The sequence below is a fragment of the Myxine glutinosa genome, chromosome 14 (genome assembly GCF_964187855.1).
Source record: "Myxine glutinosa chromosome 14, kmMyxGlut1.1, whole genome shotgun sequence".
NCBI lineage: Eukaryota > Metazoa > Chordata > Myxini > Myxiniformes > Myxinidae > Myxine > Myxine glutinosa.
The window spans coordinates 48,920,822-48,945,179 of NC_136274.1; the positions used below are offsets into that span (position 1 = coordinate 48,920,822).

Below are 24,358 nucleotides of genomic sequence, written 5' to 3' on the forward strand. Positions count from 1 at the left end.
ATACTGCATACAAGTCTGCATACTTTTGGTCATGTAGTGTAGTTTGGATGTCGAATGTCGATGTGTTTCCTACTCATCTGCCCCTGCAATCTGCATGGGCCCCCTCTTTGCTTGGACCCTGATCGACCATCCAATCCCCCTTTAATCCATCATTGTACACACACACACACACACACACACCACTGCCCACAACCTAAAAACTGGTACGTAACTACAACCTCAATGATTAGGCCTTATTAGAAGCCACATCCTTATATCAACATGAAACGTCAAGAAGAGTGATATAAATTTCTGCCTTCTGCCATGATCAGCAAACTATGAGCATTCCCCCCCCCCCCCCCCCCGATGGTATATGAGGGCGTTAAAAAGTAGTACTACTATTGGCATTGTAGATTGCTTTTCCTTTACAATTGTGAGTATATTGCTCGTACACCTTTTTGATTGCCATTACCCTCCTCAGAAGAAGACTGCTCACCTCCCCTCCTTTGTGTGTCCAACAGATAGAATAGCTCTGCTGCACCTTTCCCCACTTACCCTCTCACCCCCATAGATCTGTCTTACCTACAAGTGTGGCTCACCACATGATTGGCTTGATGAGTTTTATTATAATTGATGTATTATGGTATAAGGTTTAATTTTCCTGGTGTACTCAAAGTCTGTCGCAACCTTATTAGCACGTACCTTATCGTATATCGATTTTTTTTACTCTTTTTGTCTAGGACTTGATCTCGCAGAGTGTTTCATATATCTTAAGAGAAGCAGAGGCCATGTCCAATTTTTATAAGAAGACCACAGTCAGAATGTCTGAAGGTAAGAGATATTTCGTACTTGTAGATCGGAGAACGTCTGCTGGATGGTCCACAAGTCTTGCATCATTCATATAATGCTCATTTTAATCCTGTTTAAATTTGTTGCTGCAACACCTGTACAAAATGGGAAAAATATTACAGCATGCTGGTTAAACTTAAAAAATGCAAAATCTTCCATATGCAGAAAAAAACAATCCTCATTTAATTTGTTTATTGACTTTATCTCTTTCCTGGAACTTAAATTGAGTTTTCCAAAAAGGAACTTCAACAAAGGACAATTACATTAAGCCAAAAAAGCTTGCACAATGTTTTCCAACCGATGGTTATTTGTAAATACTATTATGTGTGTGGGGGTAGGTAATGAAATACCTTAGTCCAGATAGAATTGTATCGATTTGTGTGCCCCGAATGTCATGAACAAGAAGAAGAACCATGATATAACTAAGTAGGGAATCCGTTAGGACGAATGTCCGTGTAAGGTCATATATGTGTCTCCATGCAAGGGTTGGAGCTATGCTAATTAGGTAGGGCTTAAGAATAATCTCCAGTGTGCAATTGTCCTGTGATTTCCCTATGTTTTATTACAATTAAAAAGCACAACAATTACAACCACCCCAATCGCCAACAGTATGACCGGACATTACGACCGGCAAGTACACCCCGCCCAGCCGAACATTCCCGAAGGACGGCTGGACTCCGCCTCGAAGGACCGTAATTGACAGGTGACACCCCAAGCTTCGTCATTGGGCGTCAGGAATGGCTATGATGCCATGCCCCGAAGGACGATTGGTTGGGACAATTCAACGGCGATGGGCGATTGGTCAAAAAGGATGACGTCATTGAGACGCTAGAGAGGAAAAGGGGAAGGACCGCCATTTTCTCGCTCTCTTGATCCTGGCTTTCATCATGGATGGTCACAGTCTTCTCTCTCTCTCTCTCTTGATTCTGGCATTAGTGGCGGATGGTCGTTGTTTGGCTTCGGATTGCTCAGCTGCGGCTGCTTTGGTTCGTGTGCGCTCCTGGAAGGGGCTGGTGAGAGGAAGCGGTTTGGGACAGTCGGAGCTTGGTGCAGCTGAACATGCAGGACCAAGGGAGGCGATCCTACCGCTGCCTCGCACGGGCGACTGGCTGCGATGCGACTTCGCGCCATCATGCGTTTTCCCGCGCAGTGACTAGGACCACATTCGATGACCACCAGGGTTCGAGGGCCGTTGAGGACGCCATGCTGAATACCGGCCAACACACCACACCACATTTTATTTTATCATTCCCTTGTCTGTAATTGTGTCTGAGAGGAGAGTCTCTCATTTAGGAATTTTGGTTTTACTGCACATTCCTTTAGCTTGCATTATTTTCATTAAATCGTTATTTGTTGCATTTTCAATTTCTTGTCCTGTGTGTTTATTTGTTTGTGGGTTAGAGGCATAACCCTGGTCGCATCCATCCATTCAGGTAAGGACCTCGTTATCCCTCCCCTGCGCATTTGGGTGATTTCATTGAATTCCCTATGCTGATGGTGACAGCAGCGACACACCGTGACCTCTTCTCATTGGCATCTGTCTGTCTGACTAAAGTATCAACTGTTGACCATATCGCTTGTTTGACCTTGCAAAACATTCTTTCCCGATGAGGCTTTGACTTGCCAACTTTGTACAATTTCTCTTCGAGGCAGCAGTTTGTGTCCTTGAGTTCCTTTGTCCTGGGGGAAAGTATATTAAGCCGACACGGGTTGTGGCTCGCTGAGATGTTGGTGCGGGCTGTGCATGATTGTAATGACTGTGATGTCATCCATGCTGGCATTACTGTCCTACACGCCACTTCACCATCTTTCATGCATGTATTATTTTTATAATTAATAAATCTCTTGTACACTGTCCGAGTTCGACCAGCTGCTTATTAAACCCACGACACGTGCGCCAAAGAGATAACTGCCATATTTTTGGGTATATGCCTCGGAGTTAAGGACTTGTCAGTCATCCGTCACTGGGGATCTTAATCCCCGGCGACGCGACAATACTCTATCCTTGTTAAATTCTGAGCATCAAGCAAGGAAGCAACACATACCATATAAAAGCCTTTTGGAGGACTAGTGCCAACCTCCCAGACGAGTATCCACCTCCCAGATGTTTATCCATCTCCCAGACAAGTACGTGAGTTAACACTCACACCGCTATGCCACAGAGTCTGGTAAAAAAAAAAATCTGGTAACCTTTCACACTTAACAGCACTAACAGCTCCCATACAAATTTTGATAAGTCTGTGATTTTGATAAGAGACTTGTGATTTCTAGAAGAGTCTGTGATATATATAATTAAGAGTCTGTGATATCTATAAGAGTCTGTGATATCTATAAGAGTCTGTGATATTGATAAGAATGTGATTTCGATAAGAGTCTGTGATATCGATAAGAGTCTGTGATTCTACTTGCTGTTGCTTGGCTCAATTAATTCATCCAGGTTAGATCAGTGGAAATTGAGATAATAAAAATAATTTTGGTAACTTTCTTGCCCATGTTGCAAAATCTCTGAGGTGCTTGTATCTTTGCACAGCCCTAACAGTCACGGCTGGAAATATTGTCAAATCAATGAAGATATTTCATGAACAAAACCCAAACGCAACAGATCTGCCCGACGACAAGGTAACAATTCATTTTATCAATTTTATTTATTAGCTAAAGCTGTGATTAATATTATATCAGGGTGTCCACAAAGTTGTGCATCATAGGAAATTATTTAATTTATCTGATGTATTAATTTTTTTATTGTATTTTAAAAAAAGAAGAAGTTTTTATCACTATATTCTTTATAATTACCTCCGCCACCAAAGGTGGATGAAGGTTATGTTTTTACCCCTGTCTGTCTGTTTGTCTGTCTGAACAAGATATCTCAAAAAGTTGTGGATGCATTCGGACAAAATTTAGCAGAGAGGTCGTGTATGTGACACGTACGAAATGATTAGATTTTGGTGAAGATCCGGATTCGGATCCGGCTACTAGAATTTTTAAGTGATTCTTCACCATTTGGAGATAGGGCTAAAAACCATATATGGCAGGATATCTCAAAAAGTTGTGGACAGATTAGGACGAAACTTGGTGGACCGGTTGGGTGTCTGACAAGGACTAATAAATTCGATTTTGGTGAAGATCTGAATATGGATTCGGGCACAAGAAATGTTAAATTTTAAGTGATTCTTCACCATTGAGGGATCGGGCGAAAAGCGATACATGATATTTTAAAACGTTATGGACGAGTTATGAATAAACTAGGTGGATGACTTGGTTAAGTGACAAGAACAAGCTGATTCGATTTTGGTTCAGGTCCGAATCCAGATCCAGCCTATCAGTGGGATATAAAACATTAAAATGTTCAGCCTGGCGGAGGTGTGCGCTCTACCGAGTGCCCTTCTAGTTTTATTAACTTTATTCAAAATTAATAGTTTTGAGATTGGTGGGACACATTTCGACCAAGTGATGTAGCCAACCTTATATGCTCGTGACCTTTGCTTCACTTGTCATCTGTACGTTACTGCGTAATGAAACTAAAGGCTTTGTAAACTCTGCAGGCTTCCAATCTGTTTAATGAGGTGTACAATAACATTTTGAAAGACGGTGTCGGTGTGAACAAACTTCTTGTTCCGGGTGGGAAGAACATCTTGCTGTGCACGGCCTCTCTTTGTGTTGATCGAGACGTTTTTGAAGGCAATCATCTCACCGAAAAATCTTGGGAAACGCATTTCAACAAAATTAGGTTCCATTCTGACAATCAAACATCTCCGCTACCACACACGGCGTTGCAGGTAAGTGCTTAATTATAAAAGTCTAGTTTTTGCTTAAGATCTCTATATAGAAAGAGATATATGTATAGATACATCTATCATCGATCCAGATTGCTCCTACCTTGTTGACTTGGTCAGGGAACGTTTTTGGCCCAAGTTTCCTTCACAAACTTTGCTGGCCAGGCCTGCCATTTGACTGAGTGAGGTAGGAGATTGGAACTCATTTGGAATGCTGGCAGTAACTCGCATACCCTTCGTGAAGCATACTGTGCGATCTTTAACATCCACTAAACACCTGGTGCTGGCAGAGCAGTCCTCTGGCACAACGTCCTTCTGATAGATGGTGCACAGATATTGCCCTGCAGGCGAAATACAAGGCTTGACAGTTGATTGAGATTCAAAGCCAGACTAGACCTCTAATCTATCTGGCCAATACCCATGATCCTTTTTGCTCTAGTCGAAGAGAATACATGCTTCCTATAATAGTGATTGCCCCCTGAACTGCCTAGCCTTGGTTCGAATCTCAGCGCCACTAGAAACTGTCATCAAAGGTGACAAGGTGTGCCCTCCTTCAGATGAATTGCTACCATTAGTTGGTGGATATTAACGACTGCACAGATTCTTTCATGTAAAGTATGAGTTATAGCCAGTACCCTAAGCAAAATCCTGCACAAATGTGCAGGAGCACTGCATCAGCACCACAAGCGATGCCTCGGTAATGCTGCAACCCGCATGATGAATTTAGAAATGAATTCTGGTCCAATATGCATTCGCTAACAACATAATGGTGATTCACCATCAAGGTGGAAAACGAAAGCCAGTCTGTACAGCATTTGTTCTGGCATAGTTTTGCATGATGAGCATTCAAGAATGCAGCATAAAAGTCATACACCATCTTTCATCGAAACATCTCCGCTACTGCGTGAAGCAGTTTGATTGAGTCTTTTAGGCCGAGAGCGGGTTCTGGCCATTCCACATTATCTATACTTAAAAAGAAAGAAAAAAGACCACAATTTCATGACCCTGCATCTTCCCTTTGAGGAAAATACCATTGCTATTTGAGAATAGCAAACAAGTTTAGAGCTTTTCAAATTCAAGCAGAGATAGTTTTTTTCAATATCGCCACTGATGGCCTGCAAAACCCAAAAGTGTACTCGAAACGTAAATGTGCCGAATGGCAGATGGCTGAATATGACCGAGATTTGATAACATATTACAGAAAAGTTATGAGTTCTATTACTCCCTGCATCAAAAGCTGAGCTGTTGTGCAAAATAAAAATGCTTAGTTATCAAGAATATTTGTGACACCGTTTTGCTTCTTCATCCTTTTCCTTCATCTTCTTTCTCAGATTGTGGACTTCAGAGAAAATCCACTGTTTTGGAATGGTAAAAACTTAAAGAACACCGTTGTAGGCATTCAACTGCAAAACAACGAGTCGGTGGATATGATTTCAGAAACCGAAGTGGCTTTTAACCTACCCTTGACAAAACGTTCGATAAACACAGAAGAAACTATCAGTGTAGTCCGCAACTGCACTTTTGAAGTGTGCAAAGCAATTGTGAAGTACGACGTTCATAAAAACGGCACCATGATATTCTTTTCTCTTGAACCGCTAAGTGACATGGCCTGGATAGAAGCCTATATCAGAAGAGACAATCTTCCACTTGTTAGCAAAGAAACATTTGACTGTGGCGTGCAGTTAAACATTACAGAAGGAAGCATGCAGGTGCGAAACTGCAGCCTAATGCACCAGAATCAACAACGACGATACTTTCCCCTCAAGATGGACAACCTGCTGGCTGGCAGTTATTACACTCTGCTCAACTTTCCAGGTAAGACTCTTCAGATATTAGATTTTGCTCTCACCTCATCCATGCACTCACTCTACCCTGGTTCAATAAAAGGAAGATATTATAACTTTTATCGGGGAGGCAGTGACATAAAATCCAGATTTCAAAAGGCAACGATAGTAAGATATTGTCACGTCTGAGGCTCCGTTAACACAGTACACCTCAGTGCTGGGACATTTAGTCTCGATATATGGCCAAGCATTTTCTGAATGCACTGCGTTCAATAAAATCTACAACCCTAAGGATCATTCAATTGGGCATGAATCGACAGCAAACAGACATGAAAAGTAGATGGCTAAAACATGTTTTCTTACCTTTTAAAGGATTTATTTATAAAGAAATGTACAGGGAAGTGGGTAGACAATACGCTATTAATAAATGGTACAAATCAAGCAAATCAAATGACACAAAGAGGTAGATGGAAACACTCAAACTTGTATACAATAATGAGGAATAAAGCTTAAAACTTAACCTACTAAAGGCGCCACAGATAACACTCATACAACAAGACAATAATGCAAGCGACACTTCCCATTTCTACGATGCGCAGGGTGGACGCAGGACTCAATGCAGCCCGCTTTGGAAACCAGGTGCGAGACGAGAGCCAGTGACGAAGTCGGTCCAACGACGAGGTAAAACTGCTACGAGCAGCACCAAGGACGAGTAGCACCCAACATTCAGAAAGCTAAACAGACCATGATGAAAATCAGCCACGAGGAAGGCCAGCGATGAGTAGCTCCTCTACCAGGCCTTGTGGCCCCCTTCGTCCTTTTCAAACGAGGCCACCTGGTCTGCCCTCTGTCTTCTTTCTCCTCCACGCACTTCTTTACACTCTGTCCGCAACGAGTTCTCCTGGCACTATATCTCTAATGCTATTCTCCCTCCCCCTCCAACCAAGGTGGCTTCTTCCCCTCTCCACCAAGAGGATGATCCCAGCCTCGGTCAATTCTACCCAAAGAAAACGACTATCAATGTCTCTTCCAAAACACCTCCATTATCAGTTTGCTCTGCTCGTCCTCCTCTCATCAGCTCCTTCCAGATATATATATCGAGTTACCATCCTCTTCCTCCTGGCGGAGTTCTTTCCTGTCCGGCCCACCCACGGGCAGCTCTGATAAAAAGTACATTAATACTTCTGGCTCTGCAGCACACTGCACCACCATGGCTGTCACACACTGGCCAGACAGATCATGAATGGACGGGGTCACCAAAACAGGGTGTGATTTCCACACACAGGAATGATCCACAACACGATGAGAACTTCACATAATAGAACCATGTAAAACACCATGAAGGGAAGGGTTGATAATGGAGTAACTTTAAGCAAAATAATAAGAATAATAATAATAGTAAAAGGACAACAAGGTGCTATTCTGGTCCCACAGCTAAACAAATATTATGTGAGACGCCTTGATAAAGTTGCACCCTCTCACATATGTCACAATCATTACACATGTATACCATTCCACATCCACCTGCAAGTTACCTACAAGTCCTGCCAATATCCCTATACCCATCTATGTCCAATGCTTCTCATTATCTATCTGATTCAAATTAATGGATACTCTAGAGTCTAGAATATAAGACCCGTCGCTCCACCTACGGAAATACCAGTCTATGCTGTGATGGCTAATGGATAAAATCACAAGCTGGTCAAACAAGTTGAACATATCTTTCAATCCTGACAAATTTCACACTCTCACTATGTCTCTCCGAAAAGACTGTATGGAAAACTCTCCAATTTACTTTCTCAACAATCCTCTCGAAGACGTTCTGTCACTCAAGCGTTTGGGTCTCACTATCTGCCATGATCTTTCCTGGGAAAGCCATATTTCCAAGCTGGCCTCCAAAGCCAGTCACCGACCGGGCATCCTCCATCATGCGAAGGCCTTCCTTGGCACCTCTGAGCTAGTCACCACAATCAAAGCTTTCATCCGCAGCTTGATGGAGTATTGCTGTCCCCTCTGGGCTGGTGCTCCTGCCTCACACTTAGCTCGGTTTCACGCTGTTGAAACGAAAGTTTTCAGAATCATTGGTATCTCCCACAATGAAGCTGATTCTGAGGGCCTTTCATGCTCTGTCTGTGCTCTGTCCCCCAAATACTCTTACAGGTCGCACAAGATCTGCCAGCAACCCTCTTCTGGTGAAACTGCCAAAATCAAGACTCTCTGCTCACCTTCACTCTTTTCTCCCGCCTATGAAACAAACTCCCACACTCTCTTCAATTCCACTCCTCCCTCCAGGTCTTCAAAACAGCTGTTCACCACAATCTCATATCTTCCCCCATCCAAAGCATTGATCTTTTCCACCGCCGTTAATTCACCCTAAAGCCACCTCTTCAAATTCCCTGTTTTCTTTCCTTAAAGCCCCTGTAGTGTCCATCTTGTTTATTCTGTGTACCTCACCCCAACCCTCTCTCTTCCACAGATGTCCCTGTTCCCTACTGTTGTTTACTTCGCTCCCCCCACCCCACCCCCTCCTTCCTCTTGTCTCCGACTCCCTTTATTATATTGTTGCGGATCTCGCCGCCGGCCTTCTCCCCTTACCAAGGGGGGATTAGTCCCCTTGTCTTTGACTGGCCGACGGGACCCGGGACCTATGAGGTCCTTCCCAGACAGCGCGAAATAGGGTCGTAGGACTAGAATCACTATTACCTAATTACTCGCGCTGCCCAGAAACGAGGAAATAAGCCCCGCACGAATCGCGCGTGCTGAGACGCCGAGCGATGCGTAGACGCGATCCGTGCCGTTTAGTTGGTGAACCCGGTTCTAGCGATCTTACTCGTACCACGCTTAGCCAATGGAGAAATCACAGAAGCGGTCAAAATGGGAAGAAAGGAAGAACAGAATTTATTCACACTATTTGCAATGATTCCAGAAAGAGAGACACAGTGCAGCCTTATACAGTCAACTTAATCCCCAGGACAAACGGGCCCGTCTCACACACAGACACACTCACATGGGGTTTGCAGTTGCAGGATGATGTTCACCACGTCCAGGGATGGCTCTTGTGCAACTCCCTCTGGCCTCCGGTTCGTCCTGGGCAGATGGTAAGTAGAGGGGCAGGAGCTCTCCGCATGTCGTTTGGCGCACACGGGATAATACGGGGCGAACGGTAGGGTCTGGGCTCTGGCGGCTCGCGGTTAACACTGGCGGCTATTGCCACGTTCACTCGCGTGGCTGAATAAGCGATATTCGCCACCGGCGCGTCTGGCTGCCTTTCCTTCGGTGCGTACGTAATACTGAGATATAGCGCAATGTCCCCAAAGCGAGCGCTGCGAATTACGTTCTTCCCAGTCCTCTCGCGTGCGCTCTCCCCTTGCGAGTTCTCTTGTGCCAATCAGTCCTCCTCGTTCTCTCTCGTGCTCTCTTGCAAGTCCTGCTCACCACTCCTCGTAAGTCCTCTTTAAGGGCTTTGTGCCAAGGCTTTTATAGGCACGCCCCGCAAACCTTCTAGCACTTACCAGACGCGCCTTACCACGCCCTATCACGCCATGCCCTTCGAGCCCTGGTTGGCTGGTGGCCCTTACCGTCATCGCCTCTGACGTGCTGCTTTGACGCCACCCCACCCCGACCCCGCGCTCCTCCCTCTTAGGCCTACCTCATGTTACTCGACTAGTGAGCGAACAAAGGGCAGCGAATGCTGCTGGCAGCCAAAGCGTAACAAATGCTGCGGGTAGCCAAAGCGTAACAAACTGAGGGGGGTCAGCCAAATGGGGCGCGGGATCAATTATGTCCCTGGAGGTGGAACTTGGAGGGTGGACGTAAAAATGAAGGGACCTAAACTCATGTCTTTACACAACGCATATATTACTAGTGGAAATGGCCTATACTTATACATACTATGACATAACTAATACTCTAAGGTGGCCTACGTGTTGCTCGTGGACTAACTATGGGGGGCAACCCTTTAACCTTTAATGATCAATATGTGCCAATCTCAAAACCGTAGCAATATGTTATATGTGTTAGCTCTCATACAAGCCTAGACTAAGAACACCAAAAAAATATATGGGGCAAGAACAAAGGATTCCTGGGAGATCCTGCCCTCCATGCGTGAATAACCAGCGTCGCAAGTTGGCGTTTGAAGTTTCGACACTTGTGAAGAGAATAGGTTCGCGAGTGTCTGATTATTGCGTGATCTTTGGACAGAGCGGCTCGTGAAGTGGTTACAAGTGGGAGTGAGCGGGGGTGGACTGCGGGGATAATGTGTTCGTAGTTGAAGAAAATATTTGGCAGATGGTCCCCTTAAAGTAATGTGGAATGATAAAGAATTATATTTGGGGTTCCTCACTGCACAATCGCAACACAGACCTATCAACACAGACTTTAGAAGTTTAGATAGTTAAACGAAAATTATAAAATAACTGCTTAACAATGAGAAGATTAATTTGGAGCTCAACCACAACACTGGAGGATTTATTTGGTTCTCATAACCACAACAATATTTTACTCATGTCATCGTGTAGTAATACAATGTAAAGTCCAAAAAATATTCAGGAGTTACATAACATGTAAAAAAAAAAACTTTTTTTTTTTCATCAGTAAAACGTGATTATTCTGATTTGTGCATAAAAGAGTATTTTAGAATGTACAAATTTAAGGTTAAAATTCCCAATAATCCCACCCAATAATCAAAAATGAGTTATTTTGACCGAAATAAACATCAAATTTGAATGAATCTCATGTAACTCTAACTTAAATCTAACCCGAACCGCCAACCGCGAAGGCCGCTCATTGGCCGATATGATCACATGATGTATCGCTGCTCTATGATTGGCTCTTTCTCGTCGGAAGGAGGTAATTTCTATTCGCATTTTCTCCGTTAATAATTTTTTGCCGCGATATTTTTTGCCTACGAGTATATAGAAACGTTGTCGGAAATGACAAGATATAATCGATTCTTAGTCTAAAAATTGTGTACGAATTTATGGGCAACTTGTAAAAAAAATACCCTGTACTCCAAGATGGTGGCGGCACACAATTGCTGACGTCACTAAGCATGCTCCATGTACATGACGGCATATATATAGCTTTCGCTAATTCTATACTCTGAAATGATTGTGTTCTACACTACCGGTCAAAAGTTTTAGAACACCTCAATTTTTCCAGATTTTATTGAAATTTACACAGTTTACTGTCCAGTGAATAACATTAAATGGTACAAAGGTGAGCAGTAAACTGCTCGAGGTTAAAAAAAAAGTGGAGGTTAGCAAAAACGGGAAAATAATGTAAATTGCACAGTTATATTGTAAAAAAGGCCTCTTCAGGGAACAAGTAATGGGTTAACAACTTACAGCTGTTCTGCAGCAATGTAAGTAAATTAAGCCTTGAAAGTTGATGCAAACAATTCCTACAGGTGTCCCAACCTCTGCTGATTACTTGATTACAAACCCCCTGTCTGTATTAAAGCAGTTTTGGAACAGACTGTTATTACATCCTTTGAAGCATTATTTGGACAATATTGCACTGCAGGAAGTAGTATATTGGAAACTGGAGGAAACTGACAGGAAGAGGTCTGGCAGACCCAAAGCCACAACAGAATCAGAAGACAAGTTTCTGAGAGTCAACAGCTTGTGTGATAGGCGGCTCACAGGACAACAGCTTCAAGCACAGCTTAACACTGGTCGAAGTAAGCAAGTCTCAGTTTCAACTGTGAAGAGAAGACTTTGAGCTGCAGGTTTGACAGGTCGAGTGGCAGTAAGAAAGCCATTGCTAAGATGGCAAAATAAGAAAAAGAGGCTTGCCTGGGCCATGAAGCACCGCCAGTGGACTAATGAAGACGGGAAGAAGGTCTTATGGACCGATGAATCAAAATTTGAAATCTTTGGTTCATCAGGCAGGGTTTCTGTAAGCCGTCGAGTAGGCGAAAGGATGGTTCCTCGGTGTGTGCCACCAACTGTCAAACATGGAGGAGGAAGCATGATGGTCTGGGGCTCTTTTGCTGGATCCAGAGTCGGCGACTTGCACAGAGTGACTGGCACCCTGAACCAAAAGGGCTACCACAGCATTTTGCAGCGCCATGCAATACCCTCTGGTATACACCTAGTTGGTCAGGGGTTCATCCTACAGCAAGATAATGACCCTAAACACACCTCCAGGCTGTGTCAAAACTACCTTCGAGGAAAAGAACAAGACGGTCGGCTTCAAATCATGGAATGGCCAGCACAGTCTCCAGACTTAAACCCCATCGAGCTGGTTTGGCATGAACTGGACAGAAGGGTGAGACAAAAAGCAACCGACAAGTGCAACACATTTGTGGGAACTTCTGCAAGTGTTGGGAAGAACTTCCCGAACAATATTTGATTTCCATTGCAGAAAGTATGCAATGAGTGTGTTCGGCGGTTATATCTGCAAAAGGTGGCCACTTTGCTGAGTCAAAAATTTAAATTAAATTTTGTTAAACAAAATGATTCTATGATTTCTTTTTTTAAATCTCCAATTGTTTGTTTGTTCTATGCTTAATTTCAGAGTACATTGAGACATTAAACTGCGTAAATTTCAATAAAAATTGGAAAAATTGAGGTGTTCTAAAACTTTTGACCTGTGGTGTACATCTCATCGAATTCCAGGAAAACTGAATATTTCCAAAAGGAAACTTACACTAAGAGTTGGATAAATGGCAAAATTAATGCTGGTAGTTCATCTTACAAAGTTGAGAAAATGACCTAATTCAGATCACGTCAACAGGTTTAAATAATTATCATGTTTTCTGGATATGTTTATTACCCTCGCCAGAGGAGAAGATATTGCATTTGAGTCCGTTTGTCCGCACAGAATAAATATGATTTTCTCTGCAACCGTTGGTCCGATTGACAGGAAATTTTCGCCATAGGTGCAACTCCACCTGTATAATTTTTAATGATTATGACGTCATAGATCACGTGGTTCGGCCGCCATCTTGGAAAAAACGAAAAACTTTGCACCTCTATATCTCTGAAAGTGCTGAATAGAAAAAATTGAGACATGGCTCATTGTAAAGAACTCTCCATGGGGAATAAAATATGTTAATGATGATGTCATAGGTGCCTCTATCATGACGTCATAATTCCACAAGTACAAAACTTCATCCAATCAAGATGCAATTTCTTGAGTGCCATGTTGGCATAAACTGGTGGGGAAAAGAAATAATGACGTCATCGGTCACGTGGTTCGGCCGCCATCTTGGAAAAACCGAAACACTTTGCACCACTCTATCTCCGAAAGTGCTGAATAGAAAAAATTGAGACATGGCTCATTGTAAAGAAATCTCCATGGGGAATAAAATATGTTAAGGATGATGTCATAGGTGCCTCCATTATGACGTCATAATTCGATAATTCGACAAGTACAAAACTTCATTCAATCAAGATGCAATTTCTTGAGCACCACGTCGGCATAAACTGGTGGAGACAAAAAATAATGATGATGTCATCGGTCACGTGGTTCGGTCGCCATCTTGAAAAAACCGAAAAACTTTGCACCTCTATATCTCCGAAAGTGCTGACCAGAAAAAATTGAGACATGGCTCATTGTAAAGAACTCTCCATGCGGAATAAAATATGTTAATGATGATGTCATCGGTCACATGGTTCGGCCGCCATCTTGGAAAAACCGAAAAACTTTGCACCTCTATATCTCCGAAAGTGCAGAATAGAAAAAATTGAGACATGGCTCTTTGTAAAGAACTCTCCATGGGGAATAAAATATGTTAATGATGATGTCATAGGTGCCTCCATTATGACGTCATAATTCGACAAGTACAAAACTTCATCCGATTAAGATGAAATTTCTTGAGCATAATCAAGGAATAAATTAGTTTAGAAAACAAATAATGATGACGTCATCAGTCACGTGGTTCGGCCGCCATATTTGTCCAAAATGGCCGATAAAAAAGTACATTCCGGCAAGTCCTCGTTCTCTGACCGATTTTTCATGACTTGCCGGAAAAGATTCCGGCACGTTTGCTGGTTGGTTGGTTTGTCTGTCTGTTTGTCTGTCTTTTTTTTGCGCAGTACTACGTCTACACCGTTGCACATAGAATCGCCATACTTTACACACATATTTGTCCTGCCCTGGAATAGACTGCGCAGAATTTTTAATTCTCTAGGCCCAAGGCCTCCATTATGATGTCATAATTCGACAAGTACAAAACTTCATCCAATCAAGATGCAATTTCTTGAGCGCCATGTCTGCATAAACTGGTGGAGACAAAAAATAATGATGATGTCATCGGTCACGTGGTTCGGCCGCCATCTTGGAAAAACCGAAAAACTTTGCACCTCTATATCTCCGAAAGTGCTGACCAGAAAAAATTGAGACATGGCTATTTGTAAAGAACTCTCCATGGGGAATAAAATATGTTAATGATGATGTCATCAGTGCCTCCACTATGACGTCATAATTCGACAAGTACAAAACTTCATCCGATCAAGATGAAATTACTTGAGCATAATCTAGGAATATATTAGTTTAGGAAAAAAATAATGATGACGTCATCGGTCACGTGGTTCGACCGCCAGATTTGTTTTAACACAAAAGCCTTAAAAAATACTGAAAATACATCCTGGCGTGGGTTTGCAATCTCTGATTGCTCTTTTTCTTGTTGTTTTTGTATACAAGATCGAGGTTCGTGTAAGAGCTAACAGTAATCACAAAAAAACAAACGGACACATAAAACATATAATAAAGGGAGCGGGAGACAATGTGGGGAGAGAGAGGGAAGCACACAAGTACAACAGTAGAGAACAGGGACATCGGACGATCTGTGGGAGGGAGAGGGCTTGGGGGGAGGAGGCATGAGAATGGGGGGGGGGGGGGGGGAGGGGGTTGAGAGGTATAAAACACAAGGACACTGCTAGGACTTCCAGGAAAGAAGTCGGTATTTCAAAAAAGTGGATCTGGGGTGAATTAACGGGGGTAGAAAAGATCAAGGTTTTGGATGGGGGAAGATAAGAGATGGTGGTGAACAGCTGTTTTAAAGACCTGGAGGGAGGAGTGGGATTGAAGAGAGCGAGGGAGTTTGTTCCAGAGGCGGGATAAAAGAGGAATGAAAGAGTGAAGGTGAGCAGAGAGTCTTGATTTTGGCAGTTTCACCAGAAGCGGGTTGCTGGCAGATCTTGTGCGACCTGTAGGAATATTTGGGGGACAGAGCACAGACAGAGCTGGGGGTGCTAGGTCGGAGAGGAGTCGGTAGAAGACAGAAAGACCACCAACCTGCCTGCGGTGAATGATGAGTTATAGGCCCTCGGAGCTAGCTTCATCGTGTGAGATACCAATGATCCTGAAAGCTTTGGTTTCAACAGCGTGAACCCGAGGTAGGTGTGAGGCAGGAGCACCAGCCCTGAGGGGAGAGCAGTACTCCATTAAGCTGCAGATGAAAGCTTTGTATGTGGTGAGAGGCTCAGTAGTGCCAAGGAAGGACTTTGCACGATGGATGATGCCCCGCCGGTGAATGGCTTTGGAGGCCAGCTTGCAAATGTGGTTTTCCCAGGAAAGATCATGGCAGATGGTGAGACTCTAAAGCTTGAGTGACAGAACGTCTTCGAGTGGATTGTTGAGGAAGTAGATGGGAGGGTTTTCCAGACGGTCTTTTCGGAGAGCCATTGTGAGAGTGTCAGATTTGTCAGGATTGAAAGACATGTTCCACTTGTTTGACCAGTCTGTGATTTTGTCCAGGTCTGCAGGGAGTGTGGAGGCTGCAGACTGCCGATCTGAGGGATGAAGTATGGAGCGGCAGAGAGTGGAGTCATTAGCAAAGAGATAGAGGATTTTCCAGAGAGTCGGAGAGATCATTGATGAAGACCAGAAAAAGCACAGGGCCCAGAACACTGCCTTAGGGAACTGCAGCCTGAACAGGAAGGGGAGGGGGGGGGGGGGGATGAGAGAAATCGAATTCAGGGCCACACGTTGATTGCCACTGGAGAGGAAGTCCATGCGTGGAGATTTCCATGGATACCATAGGAGGAGAGTTTGGTGAGCAGAGCGGGGTGCCCGACCGTATCGAAGGCACGTGATATGTCAAGGGAGACAGCTCTGATTTCATGTTTGGCATTGAGGACCTCCATCCATTGTTGAGACACCAGAAGCAGCAGTACTCCATCAAGCTCAGAAAGATGTGAGGCAGGGGAGCCAGCCCAGAGGGGAGAGCAGTACTCCACCAAGCTGAGCAACATGTGAGGCAGGGGAGCCAGCCCAGAGAGCAGAACAATACTTTGACAAGCTGAGCAAGATGTGAGGCAGGGGAGCCAGCCCAGAGGGGAGAGCAGTATTCCATCAAGCTGAGCAACATGTGAGGCAGGCGAGCCAGCCCAGAGGGGAGAGCAGTACTCCATCAAGCTGAGCAAGATGTGAGGCAGGGGAGCCAGCCCAGAGAGGAGAACAATACTTTGACAAGCTGAGCAAGAGTTGAGGCAGGGGAGCCAGTCCAGAGGGGAGAGCAGTACTCCACCAAGCTGAGTAAGATGTGAGGCAGGGGAGCCAGTTCAGAGGGGAGAGCAGTACTCCATCAAGCTGAGCAAGATGTGAGGCAGGGGAGCCAGCCCAGAGGGGAGAGGTCCTTGCGGGTGGATATTTTGCTGAAAAACTCTTTCGCACTTATTTTGTATATACATATAGCCTTCATTATGTTAAACCTCTCCATCTGATCCCCTCGTAATCATCCCCTTTCTAACATACAAAGTTCTGTCCCCTTCAGCCGCTTCTCATAGCTTAGTCTAGCTATTGTCCAGATTCATTATGGTTGCTGAATGCTGCTGAACCCTCTCTATGGTAGTTATTCTCCATCCTCAGATGTGGTGACCAAAACTGAACACAATATTCTAGATGAGGCCTCAGTGGCCTCCCTAAATTACTGTACAGTGACAAAAGGAGAAAAATAGCTAAATCAATTGTGTTTAATTGTCTCCTCACAGGATCCAACATGACCAGCATGATTTCTTTGAAAGTGAAGCAGGTGGTGTGTATGGTAAAAAACCTAACAAACGATGTGTGGATAACAGGATGGGGGGAGGTAAGTAACCATACAATGATATTATGAGGGAAAACGAGGTGCTCGTGGTCTGTCATCACACAAAGTTGAGTTTCTTTCCTGAGGCAGAGAATTTGTATGAGGAATAAGGAAATCCAATAAACATATACAATATGTTTCAAAAGTCTTAGTACAAGTGTATTTGGATCGCATCTCGATTGTACGTTATTAATTGTAATTACTAGCGGGCACCCCTACCCTCGGGGTGGGAGTACACTTGTCGTCCACCTTCGCCTTCCTTTCGCATTTCTGTACGTTGACATGTCCTCCACTACCGTAATTAGATGTCTCCAGCAGTTGTTTCTTATGTTCGGATACCTTGCTTCTGTCCACAGTGACCGGGGGACAGCCTTCCTATCCCGGGAAATCAAGCAATTTCTCCTGGAGTGGGAAATTGCTTCTAGCCGCACTACTGCTTATAACCCCCAAGGAAACGGCTTGATTGAACGTTACAACAGGATTATATGGCGGGCGGTTACCATGGCTTTGCGGACACGTGGGATGATCTTGAACATGTGGGAGCGCGTGTTGCCGGAAGCGCTGCATGCTATTCGGTCCCTGTTGTGTACTGCGACTAATGCCACCCCTCATGAAAGAATGTTCCGGTACCAGCACCATAGTCCCAGCCGGCAGCCGCTACCCTCGTGGTTGGCCGAGTCGGGACCTGCCTTTCTGAAAAGCACAGCCCGACAGAGCAAATACGAGCCACTGGTTGACTGCGTGGACATTTTGGAAGCGAATCGCGAATGTGCATATTCGGCTGCCCGGCGGTAGAGAGACTACCGTATCGGTCCGTCATCTTGCTCCATGCAGAAAACAGGTCGTTGACGCCACGATCCCCCCCACCCCCTCCCTCCAAGTTATATTCGCGACCGGCCGAAGCTGCTATTAGCGATACAGCTTCGGATCCAGTGGGTTTGTCAGCTGCGCCGGTGAGCCCTCAGCGTCCTCAGGGTAAGCCGTCCGACGAGAGGAGTTTGCCTTTGCTGGGTACTGGGCGCTGACGGAGTTTGTCGCACTCGTGCTGGCCGACCATGTCAGCTACCTACTCGCTTTGGCTGGTAGATTTTACGCTACTAATGTTCGAGCCTCTAAGGGAGGGAGAATGTCGTAAACTAAAGAAGAAGAAGAATAAGGAGAAGAGGAGGATTCTGGGGTGTGGTGTTCTCATGCGTGCTTGGATATATAATCGAGCGCTCTTTATGTGCTAGGAGAGAATTACGTGTTCTGCATGTACCATGTTGTGATCTGCGCTGCATTCACATTCGTAAGACCAAATTGAAGGCTTGGTCTTTATACTTTGCTTGAGTAAACTTTATACTTGTGGCGGACACGGAAGCCCACTGGCGTGGTGACATCATTCCACGCACCAAGTGGGCGGCGGCCACGCTGAGGGGTAGGCGTGGCCTCAGGATATACAACGGGCGCGCAGCCCGGAGCGCGCCAGTGCTACAGTGACCTCTTGTCAATAAAGACTCTTGTTTTACCCGCGTTGGCCGCTTCCTTCTTGGTAAGCAAGGAGCGCGCGTAGCACCGCGCTTTAATTGGTGACCCTCCGACGTTCTGGTCAGCCGTCGCTGACCACCCGACATGGCAACCAACGCGGTAGCAATGAAGCTCCCCGAGTTCTGGGAAGCTCAGGCGGAGATCTGGTTCCTGCAGGCCGAAGCCCAGTTCAGGCTTCGAGGCATCACGGCGGACGAGACACGTTACTGCCACGTGGTCGCCTCCCTCGGGGCCAGCACGGCCGCCCGCGTCGTGTCGGTCCTGAGGACCCCACCGGCCGACGACAGGTACGAGGCGATAAAGAGTCTCCTCCTCGCCACGTTCGGCCTTACGGTGGACGCACGGGCCGATCGCCTTTTGGACCTCCCCGACCTCGGGGACACGCGACCGTCGGTCCGTATGGATCATATGCTGGCGCTCATGGGCGACGAAACCCCGAATGCCCTATTCCAGGTGTTATTTCGACGCCAGCTGCCGGCACGGGTCCGCATCGCGTTGGCCGGTTCCGCCTTAACGGAACCCCGGGCACTCGCTGCCAAGGCTGACAAGTACTACGCGGCTTTGGACACGCAGGCGAGTCTTGGCGTGGTCGCCGCGGCTCCCGAGGCTTTCCCTGATGCACCGCTCGTGTCCGCCGCCGCCGCGAAGAAAACCGCGGCCTCCGCCGCCGCAGCCGCCCACCTGGTGTTTCTTCCACGCCAAGTTCGGCCACGAGGCTCGGCAGTGTCGCCCGCCGTGCTCATTCGGCAGGTCGGGAAACGGGCGAGCCGACGCTCGGTGGCGGCTTTGAGCGTCGGCAATTCAAACAGCCTCCTGTACATAACGGACACCTTGTCCAGGCGCCGTTACCTGTGCGACACGGGAGCACAGGTGAGTGTCGTTCCTGCCGGTACGTCCGACAAGCAAACCACGGGCCGAGGTCCCGCGCTGCTTGCGGCCAATGGTACGTCTATACGCACGTACGGAAAACGCTGTCTCTCTCTGCGGTTCGGAGGGCAGGTTTTCCGTTGGTCGTTCATTACGGCCGACGTGCCCATGGCACTGCTCGGCGCGGACTTCTTATGTGTTACTGGATTACTGGTGGATGTAAAGCGCAGAAGGCTTGTCCAGGCTGAGACGTTCAGCTCGCTCGCGTGCGCGCTGCCCGGCTCGTTGAGCATCTCACAGAGCGGCTCGCCGAGCGGCTTGCTGAGCGGTTCAGTTCCGGCCAGGTTCATCTGTACGCTTCCGGCAGCAGACGAATTCACCCGCCTCCTCGCGGGTTTCCCGGCCCTCACGTGGCCCACTTTCTCGGCGGGGGCCGTCAAACACGGGGTGGAACACCACATCCCCACCGCCAGGCCACCGGTCTACGCCCGGGCACGCCGCCTCGAGCCGACGAAGCTCGCCGTAGCTAAAGCGGAGTTCGCTATGCTGGAGCGGCTCGGCATCGTGCGGCGCTCCGAGAGCGCGTGGGCGTCCCCGCTCCACATCGTGCCCAAGCCAGGCGGGGGATGGCGACCGTGCGGGGACTACCGGCACTTCAACGACGCCACCACCCCCGACCGCTACCCCGTCCCCCACATCCAGGACTTCTCCGCCCGGTTGGCGGGGATGTCCTTCTTTTCAAAGGTGGACCTCGTACGCGGCTACCATCAGGTCCCTGTCAGGCCGGAGGACATCCCGAAGACGGCTGTCATCACGCCATTCGGGCTTTTCGAATTTCTTCGGATGCCCTTCGGTTTGAAAAATGCGGCTCAGGCGTTCCAGCGCCTAATGGACAGCGTCTTGCGTGGCTTGGATTTTTTGTACGTCTACCTGGACGACATCCTCGTCGCCAGCGCGTCCCGCGAAGAGCATCTTCATCACCTCCGTACGCTCTTCGAACGCCTGGGCCAGCATGGCCTCATCGTGAACCCCGCCAAGTGCTGGTTCGGCGTCACCGGCATCGACTTTTTGGGGCACCGCGTCACCAGGCACGGGGCCGTCCCCCTACCGGCCAAGGTGGAGGCGGTGAAGGGGTTTCCGTGCCCCCGCACGATTAAGGGGCTCCAGGAGTTCCTGGGCATGGTAAACTTTTACCATCGGTTCCTGCCCCGCATCGCCCAGCTCTTGCGCCCCTTACACGAGGCCCTTCGAGGGAAGCCGGGCAAAGGTGACGTTACCTGGACTGAGCAGATGGACACGGCGTTCTCGGGCGCGAAGCTCACCTTGGCCAACGCCACCATGCTCGCGCACCCGGCGCCCGATGCACCGATCGCCCTCACCTCCGACGCCTCAGACTACGAGGTGGGCGCGGTGTACGAGCAATGGGTGCGTGGTGCCTGGCAACCGCTGGTGTTCTTCAGCCGGCAGCATCGCCCGCCCGAACACCGTTACAGTACCTTCGACCGCGAGTTGCTTGGGCTTCACCTGGCGGTCAGGCACTTCCGCCATCTGCTCGAGGGCCGTGCGTTCACGGCCTTCGTCGACCACAAGCCGCTGGTTTTCGCGATGGGCAAGGTCGCCGAGCCATGGTCGGCCCGGCAACAGCGTCACCTCGCGGCCGTGTCCGAGTACACGACGGACATCTGGCATGTCGCGGGAAAGGACAACCCGGTGGCCGATTTCCTTTCCCGGGCCGTCGCCCACGCAGTCCACCTTGGCATCGACTATGCCCGGATGGCGACGGACCAGGCCGCCGACCCCGGGGTCCAGGCCCTGCGGACCGCCGTCACGGGCCTCCGCGTCACCGAGGTGCCCTTCGACGGCGCGGGCACGGCCCTCGTTTGCGACGTCTCCCTCGGGCGGCCTCGCCCCATCGTGCCCGCAGGCTGGCAGCGCCAGGTTTTTGACGCCATCCACGGCCTGTCCCACCCGGGCACGAAGGCCTCCCAGAGGTTGGTCGCCAACAAGTTTGTCTGGCATGGCCTCCGGAAGGCCGTCCGCGGCTGGACCAGGACGTGCCTCGCGTGCCAGCGCGCAAAGGTGCACCGACACACCCAGGCCCCTTTGGCCCCGTTTACGGTGCCGGAACGTCGGTTCGACCACGTTCACGTGGACCTGGTGGGACCTCTGCCCCCCTCGCGGGGTTTCACCCATGTCCTCACCATGGTGGACCGCACCACCCGGTGGCTGGAGGCCGTGCCTTTGGCGGACGTCGCACAGGCGTTCATCGCCACCTGGGTCGCCCGGTTCGGCGCCCCCTCGGACATCTCGTCCGACCGCGGCCCCCAGTTCACCTCGGAGCTCTGGGGGGCGGTCGCGCGGGGGCTCGGGGTCCAGCTGCACCGAACCACGGCCTACCACCCCCAGGCCAACGGCCTGTGCAAGCGCTTCCACCGCTCCTTGAAGGCCGCGCTCTGGGCCACCCTCTGCGACGGCGGCTGGGTCGACAGGCTCCCCTGGGTCCTGCTGGGCCTCCGGACGGCGGCCAAGGACGACCTGCACACCTCCGCGGCGGAGTTGGTTTTTGGACAACCGCTGCGGGTGCCGGGCGAGTTCCTCCCTGACCCCACGGCACCATGGTCCGCGGCGCAGGAGCGTGCCGCGCTGCAGGAGACCGCCCAGAGGTTCGCCCCGGTGCCGACGGCGCACCACGGGCACCCTCCTACACACGTCGCCCCGGAGCTCCGCACCGCGGAGTACGTCTTCGTCCGGCACGACGCCCACCGGACACCACTGCGGCCCCCGTACGACGGGCCTTTCCGCGTGCTGGAGACCAGGGTGAAACATTTCACCCTGGACATCGGCGGCACTCCTGACCGGGTCTCCATAGACCGCCTCAAGCCGGCCCACCTCGACGTGGACCACCCACCGCTGGTGGCACGGCCCCCACGTCGGGGCCGCCCCCCTGCGGGCGGACCCCCGGCACCGCCCAGCACGCCGCCCCCCGGTCCGGCACCCATCCCGGGTACAGCCGGGGGCATCCCAGCTGGCATCCCTGCACCCCGGACGCCAGAGGGCGCTTCGGCCGGGTCATCCGTTTGCCCCGCAAACTGGCCCTCCAGGTGCGCGGGAATTCTGGGGGGGCGCGTGTGGCGGACACGGAAGCCCACTGGCGTGGTGACATCATTCCGCGCACCAAGTGGGCGTCGGCCACGCCGAGGGGTAGGCGTGGCCTCAGGATATACACCGGGCGCGCAGCCCGGAGTGCGCCAGTGCTACAGTGACCTCTTGTCAATAAAGACTCTTTTGTTTTACCCGCGTTGTCCGCTTCCTTCTTGGTAAGCAAGGAGCGTGCGTAGCACCGCGCTTTATACTTATACTTTATCTATCTATAATTCCAGTAATCTCTGTGTGTTTGTTTGTACGTTTGTACGTTTGTACGTTTGTTTGTTTGTCTGTGACCGCTGTTTCTCGACAACTACCGGTCCGATATACTTGAAACTTGCCAGGTATATTGCTGGGGACCCGAGGATGTGCCTTTTCAAGGTTTGAAATTAATCGGACAAGTACTTACCGAGCTATGGCGATTTAGCCGTTCGCCGTTCGCTTTGGCTTTGCGAATGGACCAAACCATTCATGTAAATAGAGGGGGGGGGGGGGGGGGGGGGGTGTTCTGTGGTCGTTCGCTTTGGCTTTGCGAATGGACCAAACCATTCATGTAAATAGAGGGGGGGGGGGGGGGGGGGGGGGGTTCTGTGGTCGTTCGCTTTGGCTTTGCGAATGGACCAAACCATTCATGTAAATAGAGGGGGGGGGGGGGGTTCTGTGGTCGTTGCGAATGGACCAAACCATTCATGTAAATAGAGGGAGGGGGGTTCTGTGGTCGTTACTGCCACGTGGTTTCAAAGTTTTTTTTTGTTGTTGTTGTTTGCACGCATGTTTTTTTGCACCCACGTACGGGCACGCCCTAGGATGTTTACACACACACACCCCCTACACAAATTTTTTTTTTTTGGCAAGGAACGGGCACCCACGTACGGGCACGTCCTAGCTTATATATAGTACGGGCATGCCCTAGTAATATTCAATAGCTAATACATTGATTGCTTGTGTGCCTAGGACTAGTGTGAATCGATTTCAATAAAACCTCACTTCTGTGAACGAGGTCTTGGATCAATTCCACAACACATATAATAGGCTCTGTCATACCACGAGTCTTGCTCGGTCCCATAGGCTCTGTCACACCACGAGTCTTGCTTGGTCCCATAGGCTCTGTCACACCACGAGTCTTTCTCTGCTCTCGAGGCTCTGTCGTCATGACATAAGTGCTGCTCTGCTCTATTATACTCCCCATAAGTGGCATTTTCAGGGCACTCCTGCCACACCCCAAAACTATCTCTCCTTCCCCTACTCCTCCTTCCTCTCCTATGACAGCGTTGATCCTCCATCAAACCCAATTACTAACACCAATTGTAACAGCACTGGGTGTACACTCCTCTCAGGACCTTATCATAGTACAGACGCGAGTGTTATTGGGGATGAGAAGGGGAAGAGTTTTTTTTTTC

The 24,358-nt window shown here is 48.6% G+C and overlaps 1 protein-coding gene across 1 annotated transcript in view; it reads left to right on the top strand.

Moving 5' to 3' along the window:
• The window catches only part of LOC137439250 (polycystin family receptor for egg jelly-like), a 252,807-nt gene that overhangs the window by 83,931 nt on the left and 144,518 nt on the right, over positions 1-24,358 (top strand). Inside the window, exons 8-12 of the mRNA XM_078767971.1 lie at positions 720-810; positions 3,359-3,447; positions 4,371-4,604; positions 5,933-6,416; positions 17,326-17,423. Coding sequence (XP_078624097.1) covers positions 720-810; positions 3,359-3,447; positions 4,371-4,604; positions 5,933-6,416; positions 17,326-17,423 — 996 coding nt within the window. The remainder of the gene's footprint in view (positions 1-719; positions 811-3,358; positions 3,448-4,370; positions 4,605-5,932; positions 6,417-17,325; positions 17,424-24,358) is intronic.